At 40.9% G+C, this 12,500-nt stretch overlaps 1 protein-coding gene across 6 annotated transcripts in view; it reads right to left on the bottom strand.

Moving 5' to 3' along the window:
* Positions 1–12,500, bottom strand: part of LOC306861550 (microtubule-associated protein RP/EB family member 3-like) — a 17,596-nt gene that overhangs the window by 1,800 nt on the left and 3,296 nt on the right. For 2 of the 6 annotated variants that reach the window (XR_013783478.1, XM_079403883.1), the window contains exons 2-5: positions 7,978–8,105; positions 7,750–7,895; positions 1,775–1,979; positions 508–656 (exon numbers count right to left, since the gene is read on the bottom strand). Coding sequence is in view for 3 of the 6 variants with exons in the window: in XM_079403883.1 (XP_079260009.1) it covers positions 508–656; positions 1,775–1,979; positions 7,750–7,895; positions 7,978–8,098 (621 nt within the window). In the remaining 3 variants the exon portion in view is untranslated. Of the gene's footprint in view, positions 1–507; positions 657–1,774; positions 1,980–7,749; positions 7,896–7,977; positions 8,122–12,500 lie in introns of all 6 variants that reach the window. The other 4 variants (XR_013783479.1, XM_079403884.1, XR_013783480.1 and 1 more) reach the window with 2 other exon arrangements.

Genomic DNA, 12,500 nt, shown 5'->3' with positions numbered 1-12,500 from the left:
GCATGCAGACACACACACCGCTTCATTTCATATTCATTTTTATTTCATTTAATATTTTACATTTTTATAGATACAATTTTATTTATGAATATATAAATATTACATTTATAAATTTTAAATAAATAAATAAATAACATTTTTATTCAATATCTATTAAATAGATTTATGATATAAATTCAGTTGTAGTGTATTTTATTTTTCCATAATTTCTTCAGGTACTTAATCTTATGTTCTGTCTCTACTATTAACAATATATAAATATTATATTTATAAATATTTATACATTTTTACATAAACATTTACATAACATAAATTATTATTAAAATATTTTTTTTAATCTTTATTTAATATTATCTGTTTAATAGATAATACAAATTTGTGCTCAGAAGTGAGCAAAACCTGACCTAACCACCTTTTAAGCAGCTCTGCATTTGTAAAAATGTAAATAAATATTTGTAAATTCTGAAGATGTTAGTGTTTATAACTAGCTGTATTATATTGGTGTACCTGCCGGTTGAGCTCCATGATCTCGGTGTCGCCGCCTCCGTTCCGGGCCATTGGTATGTTCCGCCGGGTTCCGGTGGAGGGGGTGGAGCTTATGGCGCGCTGGGGGGCGGGCATGATTTTGGGTGTCGTCGGTGACGTCTGCTGGGATCCTATATACGAAACCGAAATCATTAGCCAATCACAGCACAGCGCCTCACACATCAGCCAATCACAAAGCAGAGGCTCACTCAAATATTCCTCCATTCTATTCGAGTATTCGATTTAAAAATTGTCAACATAATCGGCTAATTACCGAAAGTGGTGCATTTCACAAACGAGAATCCATGAAACACATTATTAGACCGTTTTCCAAGGCTGCATGAGATATTAAACCCATTTAAAAATCATAATAAAGCATAATGCTATTGTGAATCCACAAATGCTACGATTCAATTAAATAAATATATGCGATGCAGGTTTAATATATGCGCTTTAATTACTTACATGCGTGTAGGTTACATACGTGCATCTCAGAGCAGCGGTTATCATTTATAAACCTACGCAAACACAGGAGAATACATCAATATCTTTCTCAATATGCTAACTGTTCATCACGATTTCAAAATAAAAGTTTAAACTCTCGCTCTGAGTTTTTTTGATGTCCACATATTAAAGAAATTACAGCGGCTGTAGCATTTCTGTCAGAATGAAATGGACGAATGTTAAAGATTAAGTGGACATTTGAATGCCATGTTGTTTAGTCGATATTAAACGAGGATGCAGTAAAACAAGCGCCAGGCCGTTGGCGCCCTCTGCTGGCATTTGTTGTAATGCATGATGTACATTAGCTCTTTTGTTTATAATACATTATGTATTTTAACAGATTTGTTCAATAAAATCATATAATTACTTGCTTTTAATACTTTATTTGAGATAAATATCATTGCCTCATTGCTATTATATTTTAACTCATTTTAAAAGCTATTCTTCGCTTAGGTATATTTTTATTACCACAAAAAAAAAAAAAAAGATAACTATCCGATTATTGGATTAATCGTCAGAATAATCAACAGATTACTTGATTACCAACATAATCGTTAGTGACAGCCCTAATCAAAATCAGTTTCAGATCTGTAGGCGGGCCATGAAACACACTGAAAGGCCAGAGCCTTTGAGAACACACACACAATCAAACCCAAAATAAAAACTAAACTATTAGCTGTGACAGCTTTGTGTAGAGGAGACTCAAGCAGGCGAAACGCACGCGTGCGGAGTGTGTGAGTGTTACCTGCTGCTCTCTGAGGGCTCATGGTTGTGTGGAAGGTAACTTCACCTGGGTTGGGTGGTGGAGGTGTGGTGTCATGGCCCTGTCGCGCTAACTGAGGGTCGTACTCCTTCCCGTCGTAGTTCGCATCGAAGAACTTCTTAAACCACTGAAGGAACTCGAAGTTGTCCTGAAACTTGCCCTTGACGAGCCTCTCCACGGGAATGATCTGAAACACAGCAGCACAGGACAGAAGCCATGGATGCAACCACTTAGTTTTGATTGAAATTTCATCTTTTGCATAAAGAAGGAATTCCTAAACAGGAGTCGATGAAAAGCTAATAATTAATTATATCTAATGTTAAATTCAAATAAATAAATGGGGTTGCGCGACAGTGTCAGTTTAGTATTTTTTAAAAGTTTTTATGAATATTTTTTAATTAGCTTCATATTTTCAGTCTTTATTTTAATTATAGTTTAATATTTATTCTTTTTGTCATGTTTTTAATATCATTATTCAGGTTATTTTTATTTTAGTTTTATATTTATTTAATATTTTCATTTAGTTTAACTTTCTCATTTAGTATTTATACTTACATTTTATTTAGTCAAACAATTAATGTGTTTACATGTATATATTTATACTCATATCATTTAAATGATATTTTTTTAAATTATAAATTAATAATATAATCATAACATTTTTCTTAAATAAATGCATGTGTATTTATATAAACATGGTAAATATACACAGTACACATACATATTAAGTAAACAAAAACTTATTTTGGATGCGATTAATCACAATTATCGTTTGACAGCACTAATTTCATTTCATTTTAGCTTTCTTTCAATTAACAAAACATGTTTTTAATATCTGTAGTTAATAATATGCTGCAAAACAATCACATAATATGATCCAGTTTTGGGAACTCTAGATTTTTCTTTTATTATAGAGTCTGACAATAAAAATAATAATAATAAAAAATTAAAAGCTTGAAATTAGCATATTAAAAGCTGAAGGGTTTGAACATTTGAAAACAAGGAATTTATTCCACAAATATTAGTAATGTAACTTTTACCGTAAATAAAATTATTTTAATTTTATGTGATCAAATATTCATATTTTTAACAGAACAATTATAATTTAAAACAGAAATATTTATTTGAAATTTTTATAATTAAAACAGCAACAGCAATAATAATAATAATAATTATTATTATTATTATTATTATTATTATTACAACTAATAATAGTTACTTTATAATAATATTATTATTACATTTTATTAGGTTCCTAAAACACCAGTGTGAATGTAATTTTGACTGAGACACCATCACAACTAAAAAGAAATGTAAAATAAAAAAATAATATTCTGAAAAATATATAATATTCTAATATTATTAAAAAAAATAATTTATTGTATTCGTTTCCCCTCATAGCTTAAATTATTGAAATATGTGTCCCTGCAGCACAACAGCAGTCATGAGTAGCACAGGTATATTTGTAGCAATAGCCAACAATACACTGTATGGATCACAATTATACATTTCTCTTTTATGCCAAAAATCATTAGGATATTAAGATCATGTTCCATGAAGATATTTAGTAAATTTCCTACCGTAAATATATCAAAACTTATAGTTGCTAAGAACTTCATTTGAACAACTTTAAAGGTGTTTCTCAGTATTTAGATTTTTTTGCTCCCTCAGATTCCAGATTTTCAAATAGTTGTTCCCTTTCGAGGGAACTTTGAACTGCGTCCTCTAGGGGTCACTATGGGGAACGCCGTCAGCGTGACCCGTGTCTGAAGCATACATATAAAAACACCACATGTTGGCCGGCGACAGCCTATGACGTCACTACCGGCGCAACCACAGTATAAAGGGGCAGCGGGAAAATACGTCATTCTCTTCTTCGTCTTCAGTGACTGTTTTGTTTGAAGCGTGCGTGAATGATTTTCTACTCTACTATGGCGAGCACTAGCAAAGCGTTTAAGAAATGTGTGCATCCGTGTCCTTGTTATTTGACACCTGATGACACGCACGATCTTTGCGTCTTTTGTTTGGGCGAGGAGCGCGCATGCGATGTCCTCGAGGGGGCAATCTGCGTGCACTGTGAGCTTTTTTCCATGCGAAAGCTCCGCTCTCGTCTGTCTCTCTTTTCGAGGAGGGAGAGACAGCCGTCTGCTTCCCGCGGTTCAAGACCCACTTATGCTGAGGCACAGAGGAGAATGAACTCGTGGGGTTCGCAGGCGGATCTGACTGACGAGTTAGAGAGGGGGCTTTCCTTCTCACGCTTGTCGGCCGCGAGCGAGGGCGAGCCGCGGGATGATGATGACGTGATCTCGCTGACATCATCTGATCCAGCAGCTAGTGCTCTGCTGAGTTATGCCCAGGAAGAGCAGGAGATGTCTGAGGGTGAAGAAGTTGAGACTGAGCCCTATCAATCCTCCTGCCCTGCGTATGACAAACTGTTGGAGGTTATGGAACGCGCCACGGCAAGGCTTGACTTGCCGTGGAAGCGGGCCAAGATGGTGGCGCCGCGGGGTCGTCTCGATGAGCGTTATCTTTCTGGCCATAACCCTCCAGCTCGAGTGAGCCTCCCATTTCTTCCTGATCTCCATGTGGAGGTTGAGAAGGAATGGAAGAAGCCATTTTCATAGGTTTCAGCATACCAGTTATGCTAACATTGAGGGGATGCGTGAAAACGGCTATGAAAGGATGCCCCCTGTGGAAGAGACGCTAGCCAGCTATCTCTCTAAGGGTGAAACGTCCTCTCTCAAGGCTCCCTCCTTGCCATCTAAGCCCCTTCAGGAAACATCTCGCTTAAATGGCAGGGCATACGCAGCAGCAGGTCAGGCTGTTGCTTCGTTGCACACGATGGCGGTGCTTCAGGCATACCAGGCTGATCTGCTGAAAGACCTGGATAAGGGTCAGGGGCTTGTCGCCTGACAAAGTAGCTGAGCTGCGCCGCACCACGGATTTGGCTCTCCGTGCCACTAAGCAGGCCACCACTGCTATGGGCAGGTCTATGGCGGCCATGGTGGTAATGGAGAGACATCTGTGGGTGAATTTGGCAGATATTGGGAAGAAAGAGAAGGGCTTTCTTCTTGATGCTCCAGTCTCGCCTTCCAAGCTTTTCGGTACCTCCGTCAAGACGGTGGTCAAGAAGTTTAGGGAGGCGAAGGCGCGCTCAGCGGCCTTCAGAACCTTTATTCCAAGAAGGTCCAGGTCTAAGCCCGAACAACACAGGGGTCCTGGCCCATCTCCATCTGGGGATCAGAGATGGGCGCAGAAGGCTAGTGTCGCGACTCGTGCCCCTCCCCCGCCTGCGGGTAGGGCTAGAGGGAGGCGCGGGTCAAGGAGAGGCAAGCAAGACCTCAGGGAGGTGATCGAGACGAGGCATTCTCAACGAGTAACTCTTAAACATCTACTCCCTTCCCTCAGGGGGCCTGTACATCTGCCCTCATCTTCTCCTCTCTAATTCCCCTGCAACCACCGTCAATTCCACCTGACCAAGTCTAGGTGGGAGCCTAGGAACCTGCGTTTTAAGAACATTGCAGTCTCTGTGCTGGACTTATGATGTTTTGGTTAAGTTCTATGTTTCATAGAAACTACCTTACTGATGGTCTGGACTCGACTCTTCGGACTTCGCCTCCGGGACTGATCTCATGCGCAGGAACCATGGATGGGTGAGTACGATCCAGTTTTAAGAATCACTGGTATTGTTAAGCCATTCTTTGCAGTTTCTGGGACCTGTTGTGTGTGTGTTTCTCACCTCTTGCCTTCGACACAGTGCAGTGATGACCTCACTCGTCGATACTAGATCCAGGCTAGGATGAGAGCCCTGTTTCCGGCCTCATACCCCTGGATCGTGTGGCCCAGTCGTAGGTTTCTGTGGAAAGAGCCTCCTTGGTCATCAGTTCTCCAGCACTACAATGCCTAGGATGCCTCCTTTGAATAGAATGGTGGATGACTATCTGAGGATATCTATGTGCTATCTCAGGGACTGCTCCCCTTCCGGGGGTTTTTAAGTAGCAATCTCCTTGAGCCAAAAAATAAATAAAAAATGTGCTGGGGTGTAAGTAGAATCTGAGAGTCCAAGTTCCCTCTCAGGCTGAGAGTTGAGTTCTCCGCTCTCCAGAGTCTGTCATGGTACTGCTAGTATTGCTATGAGCATGCTGCTCCCTTCCTGCACCCTATGCTCTTCTGGCTGGTCGAGCTGGCATTGCTCCCCTCACTATAGAGGGTCACCTATGAGCATGCCGCTCGCTTCTGGGCGTCTGAAGTGCTCTCCTTGTTGGTCGAGCTACCATTGCTCCCCTTACTATAGAGGGTCGCCTATGAGCATACTGCTCCCTTCCTGCACCCTATGCTCTCCTTGTTGGTCGAGCTGGCATTGCTCCCCTCACCTTAGAGGGTCACCTATGAGCATGCTGCTCCCTTCTGAGCGTCTGATGTGCTCTCCTTGTTGGTTGAGCTAGCATTGCTCCCTTCACTATAGAGGGTCGCCTATGAGCATGTCACTCCTCCCTTCTGAGCGTCGGAGTTCCTTCTCACGCTGAGACTTAAGTTCTCCGCTCTCCAGAGCTCTGCCTTGGTAGAGTTAGCATTGCTCCCCTCACTTAGAGGGTCACCTATGAGCATGCCGCTCCCTTCTGAGCGTCTGAGTTCCCTCTCATATTGAGAGTTAAGTTCTCCGTTCTCCAGAGCTCTGCCATGGTAGAGCTAGCATTGCTCCTCTCACTTAGAGGGTCACCTATGAGCATGCTGCTCCCTACCGGGCATCTGAAAGAGTTCAGCTCTGTGAGTCAGCTACTTCAGGTTGTTAGGCCTCTCTCTGCCTCCCTGTTAAGTTGCTCTCCTTGTTGGTAGAGCTAGCTTTGCTCCCCTCAGCATAGAGGGTCACCTGTGAGCATGCTGCTCCCTCCCCAGAATATTTACAAATCCATGATATGGTAAGTGCGCACGCTAGTCTCTGTGCACTTTCTGAAAGCCACGTTGTGGTAAGATCGCACACCAAGGGTTTTTGCGGTCATCCTGTATGGCATGGGTTACGCGCTGCGATTTCGTGCCCATTCTTTGAGTCGGTCAGGCCCCGGTTTCGCCTTTGGCCCCACTCAACCTATGTATCCCCAGTGATACTACTTGAACAGGGTGTTGCTACCAAGGATCTGTTGAGACAGTTCCTTCAGCGAGCTCTTGAAGAGCAAGCAGTAGCCCCTGGGTGACAGGCCAAGACTTAGTTACTATCCTAGGTGTTTGGTCGTATCCCCTTAAAGGAATCTCTTCTTCTGATTCCAAACCTTTGAGCTCTACCCTGGGTCCAGGAGGGTCGGCCCCTAACAGGTAAGTTCTGGGGTATGCAGCTCAGGCCTTTGGCTGAAGGGGATAATGTCACTGACAGCCGTCGTACCGTCCCAGGGGCAACTCCCTTAGCCGGGTAGAGTTGGTACTTAGTGCTCACCTTTTGTACTTGGCTTGCACTCCCCTCAGCATGGTGGCGTGGGTATTCCGTTCCCCATAGCGACCCCTAGAGGACGCAGTTTGAAGTTCCCTCGAAGGGGAACGTCTCAGGTTACGTATGTAACCATGGTTCCCTGAGAGTAGGGAACGAGACACTGCGTCCTCTAGGTTCGGTGCCATGCTTCGAACGCAAGCTTCAGACGAAGAAGTGAATGATGTATTTTCCCGGTGCCCCTTTATACTGTGGTTGCGCCGGTAGTGACGTCATAGGCTGTCGCCAGCCAACATGTGGTGTTTTTGTATGTATGCTTCAGATACGGGTCACGCTGACGACTTTCCCCATAGCGACCCCTAGAGGACGCAGTGTCTCGTTCCCTACTCTCAGGGAACCATGGTTACATATGTAACCTGAGACGTATCTCAGCCAAATATTGTCCTATCCTAACAAACCATACATCAATGGAAAGATTTCAGATGATGTTTTGTGGTCCAGGGTCACATATTAGTGTCTAAGTCTTTGTCCGTCTCACCTTGTCCACGTTCATCCGCTTGAAGGCCGTCTGCAGCACTTTGAAGTTGTGGATGAACTCATGCTCCAGTTTGGCCTGGAACTTCACTCTCTTCAGCAGGATACAGCTGGGGAACAGCATGTCCATGAAGTGACAGTACGCCGCACCTGACCAACACAAGCAGTCAGCATCACCAATCAGAGCCAAAACACACACACACACACAGAGCGGTTTCAGAGCGGAGCTTACCTGAGCACAGCTGCTCGATCTTGGTGTAGGTGAGCTGCAGAGAGTCGTTGACCCAGGCCAGCATGTCATGTCTGCTCAGGTTCTCGATGGTCATAGACGTGGAGTAAACGTTTACCGCCATCCCACAGCTGCAGAGAGTTTACACTACATCAAACACTCAAAAAATCATCACCCCGCTGACAGGGAACTTCTCGCAGATTACGAACTAACGCTATTCCAGTAACATTAACGGTTATCTGGCCTTTAATAATGTTCTCAAAACATGATTATACAACATTCATGGAATGTTTCCCTGAAACATTTTAGTCGTGTATGTTTTTTTAAACGTAACTATTTCATTGTTCAGAAGTGACATTCAAAAGTAACATTCCTGTCATGTTTGCAAAATGATACAATGTAATGTTCCTCCATGTTTATTAAAAGTTTCAAAAACATTTTTTAAACATCAAACGTTTTTAGAACTTCATGGGAACGTTAGTGAAATGTTGGTTTTGTTAGCTGGGAAGTAAACATTTAATTAAAAAGGGTTATTATAGTTAACTAAAACCATGAACAAAAACATTTTTGTTACTTGCAATAAAATAAATGCTAACTGAAATAAAATAACAGACTTTCACACATTTAATTTTAGCTAGTTAAACAAGGTGAAATTTCTCATTTTAATTTACTTTAACGTGATGTACTAAAACAGCAAACTAAACTGAAATAAATATTTATAAAATTTTAACAAAAACTATATAGACATATTTAAAAACAACAGAAACTTACTAAATTACTACATTTTAAAAATTGTAATTTACTAAAACTTTGACTACAATGAACATGTATTTTGAATCCTAAGGTTGTGGGTTCGAGTCTCGGGCCGGCAGGGATTGTAGGTGGGGGGAGTGAATGTCCAGCGCTCTCTCCACCCTCAATACCACGACTGAGGTGCCCTTGAGCAAGACACCGAACCCCCAACTGCTCCCCGGGCGCCGCAGCATAAATGCTGCCCACTGCTCCAGGTGTGTGTTCACTGCTGTGTGTGTGTGTTCACGGTGTGTGTGTGTGTGTGTGTGTGTGTGTGTTCAGTGCTGTGAGTGTGTGTGTGTGTGTTCACTGCTGTGTGTGTGTGTGTGTGTGTTCACTGCTGTGTGTGTGTGTGTGTGTTCACTGCTGTGTGTGTGTGTGTGTGTTCACTGCTGTGTGTGTGCACGTTGGATGGGTTAAATGCAGAGCACGAATTCAGAGTATGGGTCACCATACTTGGCTGAATGTCACTTCACTTCATATGCAGAATATATGTATATACTACAATAACCTTTTATTTATAACTTTGAAAATGATTTTATACAGTGTATCGGACAGTATTTGTATTGTTTCTTATATCAGTGTAGATTGGCGTTATGTTCTCAAAACATTTAACACACTCTCTCTCTCACTCACACACTCTCTCTCTCACACACACACACACACTCTCTCTCTCTCTCTCTCTCTCTCTCTCTCACTCACACACTCTCTCTCTCTCACACACACACACACACACACACACACACACACACACACACTCTCTCTCTCTCTCACTCAAACACTCTCTCTCTCTCACACACACACACACACACACACACACACACACACACACACACACTCTCTCTCTCTCACTCACACACACACACACACATACACACTCTCTCTCTCTCTCTCTCTCCAGATGTTGAACTTCCAGTGACCAGTATGAGAGAGTGAGAGCGATAACACCAGATTTAACACACCTGCTCCCCATTCACACCTGAGACCTTGTAACACTAACGAGGCACATGACACTGGGGAGAGAAAATGGCTAATTGGGCCCAATTTGGACATTTTCACTTAGGGGTGTACTCACTTTTGTGGCCAGCGGTAATGGCTGTGTGTGGAGTTATTTTGAGGGGACAGCACATGTACACTGTTATACAAGCTGTACACTCACTACTTTACATTGTAGCAAAGTGTCATTTCTTCAGTGTTGTCACATGAAAAGATATAATAAAATATTTACAAAAATGTGAGGGGTGTACTCACTTCTGTGAGATACTGTATATACAGCGGGTAAAATAAGTATTGAACACATCACCATTTTTCTCAGTAAATATATTTCTAAAGGTGCTGTTGACATGAAATTTTCTCCAGGTGTCAGTAACAACCCAAGCTACCCATACATACAAAGAAAACAAAACAAATAAGTTCAGAAATTAAGTTCAGTGTAATAAAGTGGAATGACAGGGAAATAGTATATTGAACACGTGAAGAAAGGGAGGTGCAAAAAGGCATGGAAAGCCAAGACACCAGATGAAATCTATCAGTAATTAGAAAGCAATCCTGCCCCTCGTCAGTGGAAATTAATATTAGCTGCTTCAGTCCCAACTGATGGCCTACAAAAAAAGTGTCTCATGACCAACGTGTCACACAAGAAATATTTCATGATGGGTAAAAGCAAAGAGCTTTCTCAAGACCTCCGTAGCCTTATTATTGCAAAACACACTGATGGCGTTGGTTACAGAAGGATTTCTATCTTCTGAATGTTCCAGTGAGTACTGTTGGGGCCATAATCCGGAAGTGGAAAGAACATAATTTCACCATAAACCGGCCACGACCAGGTGCTCCTCGCAAGATTCCTGATGGAGGAGGGCAAATAATTATCAGAAGAGCTGTCCAAGAGCCAAGGACCACTTGAGGAGCGCTTCAGAAAGACCTGGAATTAGCATGTAACATGTAGCAAAGCACTCCACTGCCGTCGCCTGCATACACGCTCACCACGCAAGACTCTGTTGCTGAAGAAAAAGCATGTTGAAGCTGCATAACATTTAGACAAGCCTGTGAAGTACTGGGAGTACTCTTTGGATGCCATAATACACACCATGCTTGGAGGTCACATGCACTGCACATCACCCCAAAACATCACAGTGTAGCTCTGGCAAAATACATATAGCTGAAGAAAGGATGAATGGAAAAATGTACCGAGACATTTTTAATAAAAATCTGCTACCATCTACCAGGATGATGAAGATGAAATTAGGGTGGACATTTCAGCGAGACAATGATCCCAAACACAGCCAAGAAAACTCTCGACTGGTTTCAGAGAGAGAAAGTAAAGCCAATCACCGGACTTGAATCCAATAGAAAATCTATGGAAAGAACTAAAGATCAGAGCTCATAGAAGAGGCTCATGGAACCTTCCAGATTTGAAGACTGTTTGTGTGGAAGAATGAGCTAAAATCCCACCTGAGCAATGCATGCGACGAGTTTCTCCAGCAGGAGGCGTCTTGAAGCGCTCATTAACAACAAAGCCTTTTGTACAAAGAAGTAAATACATTTCAGAAGCTCAATACTTTTTCCTTGTGTCATTCCATTTTATTACACAGAACTTAATTTCTGAACTTATTGTTTTCTTTGTATGTATGGATTACTTGGATTGCTACCGACATCTGGAGAAAACCACCTTTAGAAATATATTTACTGAGAAAAATGCTGCCGTGTTCAACACTTAATTAACCCGCTGTAAGTCTTCCCTGGGTTTTCCAGACCTGAAAAAATATTCAATACTGCAGTTTTATTTCCTTTGTTATTTTAGTCATTATTTTTTATATATTATTATTGCATTAGATTTATTTTTATATTTTCAGTTTTAATTTTAACTTGTTACATTTTGTTATTTGTATTTTTTAATATTTATGTTCCTTATATTATTTATACTGTTTATATTAAATATGCATGCATATGTGTGTATATATATATATATATAGTGCTGAATTAGCTTTTATTTTTACTTTTGTAGTCTTAATTAGTTTATTTTTTAGTCAATGCATGATGTATTTTGTTATTTTTATTATTCTTTTAATACATTACTGATATTATATTATTTATTTATACTATTGAAATATCCATCTATACACACACAGGTTAAATTTATGTTTATTTTAGCTTTACTATTAGTTAGTTTTAGTTTTTATTTATGTCCTGTTAGCTATTGTAGTGCTTCACTTTATGTCAGCTAGTGAATTTTCCTTTAGTTAATATTTTATATTTTACTTGAAATGCATTTAAATTAACAAAAATGTTTTAATAGTTTTAGCCAATCATAAAAACCTTGTTTTTTTCTATTGAAACAAGACGTTTGGGTGGGACATATTTTAAACAGCCAATAGGCTTTAGTTTACGTCACAGCCGTAAGTGCTGATTTGCTCCTTGCTTCTGTCAGTCAAACATGGACCATACAGTGGGCGGGGCTTGTCCTTCTATAAAACATTTATTTGGGCCAAAAACTGACACCTGTAAAAACAAGATGATGTCATTAATACTACTGATCAATTTTCTCAGAAGTGAAAGACAGTAGAAATGAGTCTTTAATTTATCTCTGTAATATTTCCAGGTTTTGCATTTATTACACAGAGATGTTCATCAGCTGATCCTGTGGCTCTGAATGGAGGCTCACTATTGCAGAGCGCTGGGCTTTCTGCTGACCTTTGGAAAACACACACACTACAAAAACACTGTGTGTGTGAGCG

This window comes from Barbus barbus (assembly GCF_936440315.1).
Source record: "Barbus barbus genome assembly, chromosome: 42".
NCBI lineage: Eukaryota > Metazoa > Chordata > Actinopteri > Cypriniformes > Cyprinidae > Barbus > Barbus barbus.
The sequence above is the reverse complement of the archived record's forward strand: the minus strand, read 5'-3'. Positions and strand labels throughout refer to the sequence as shown.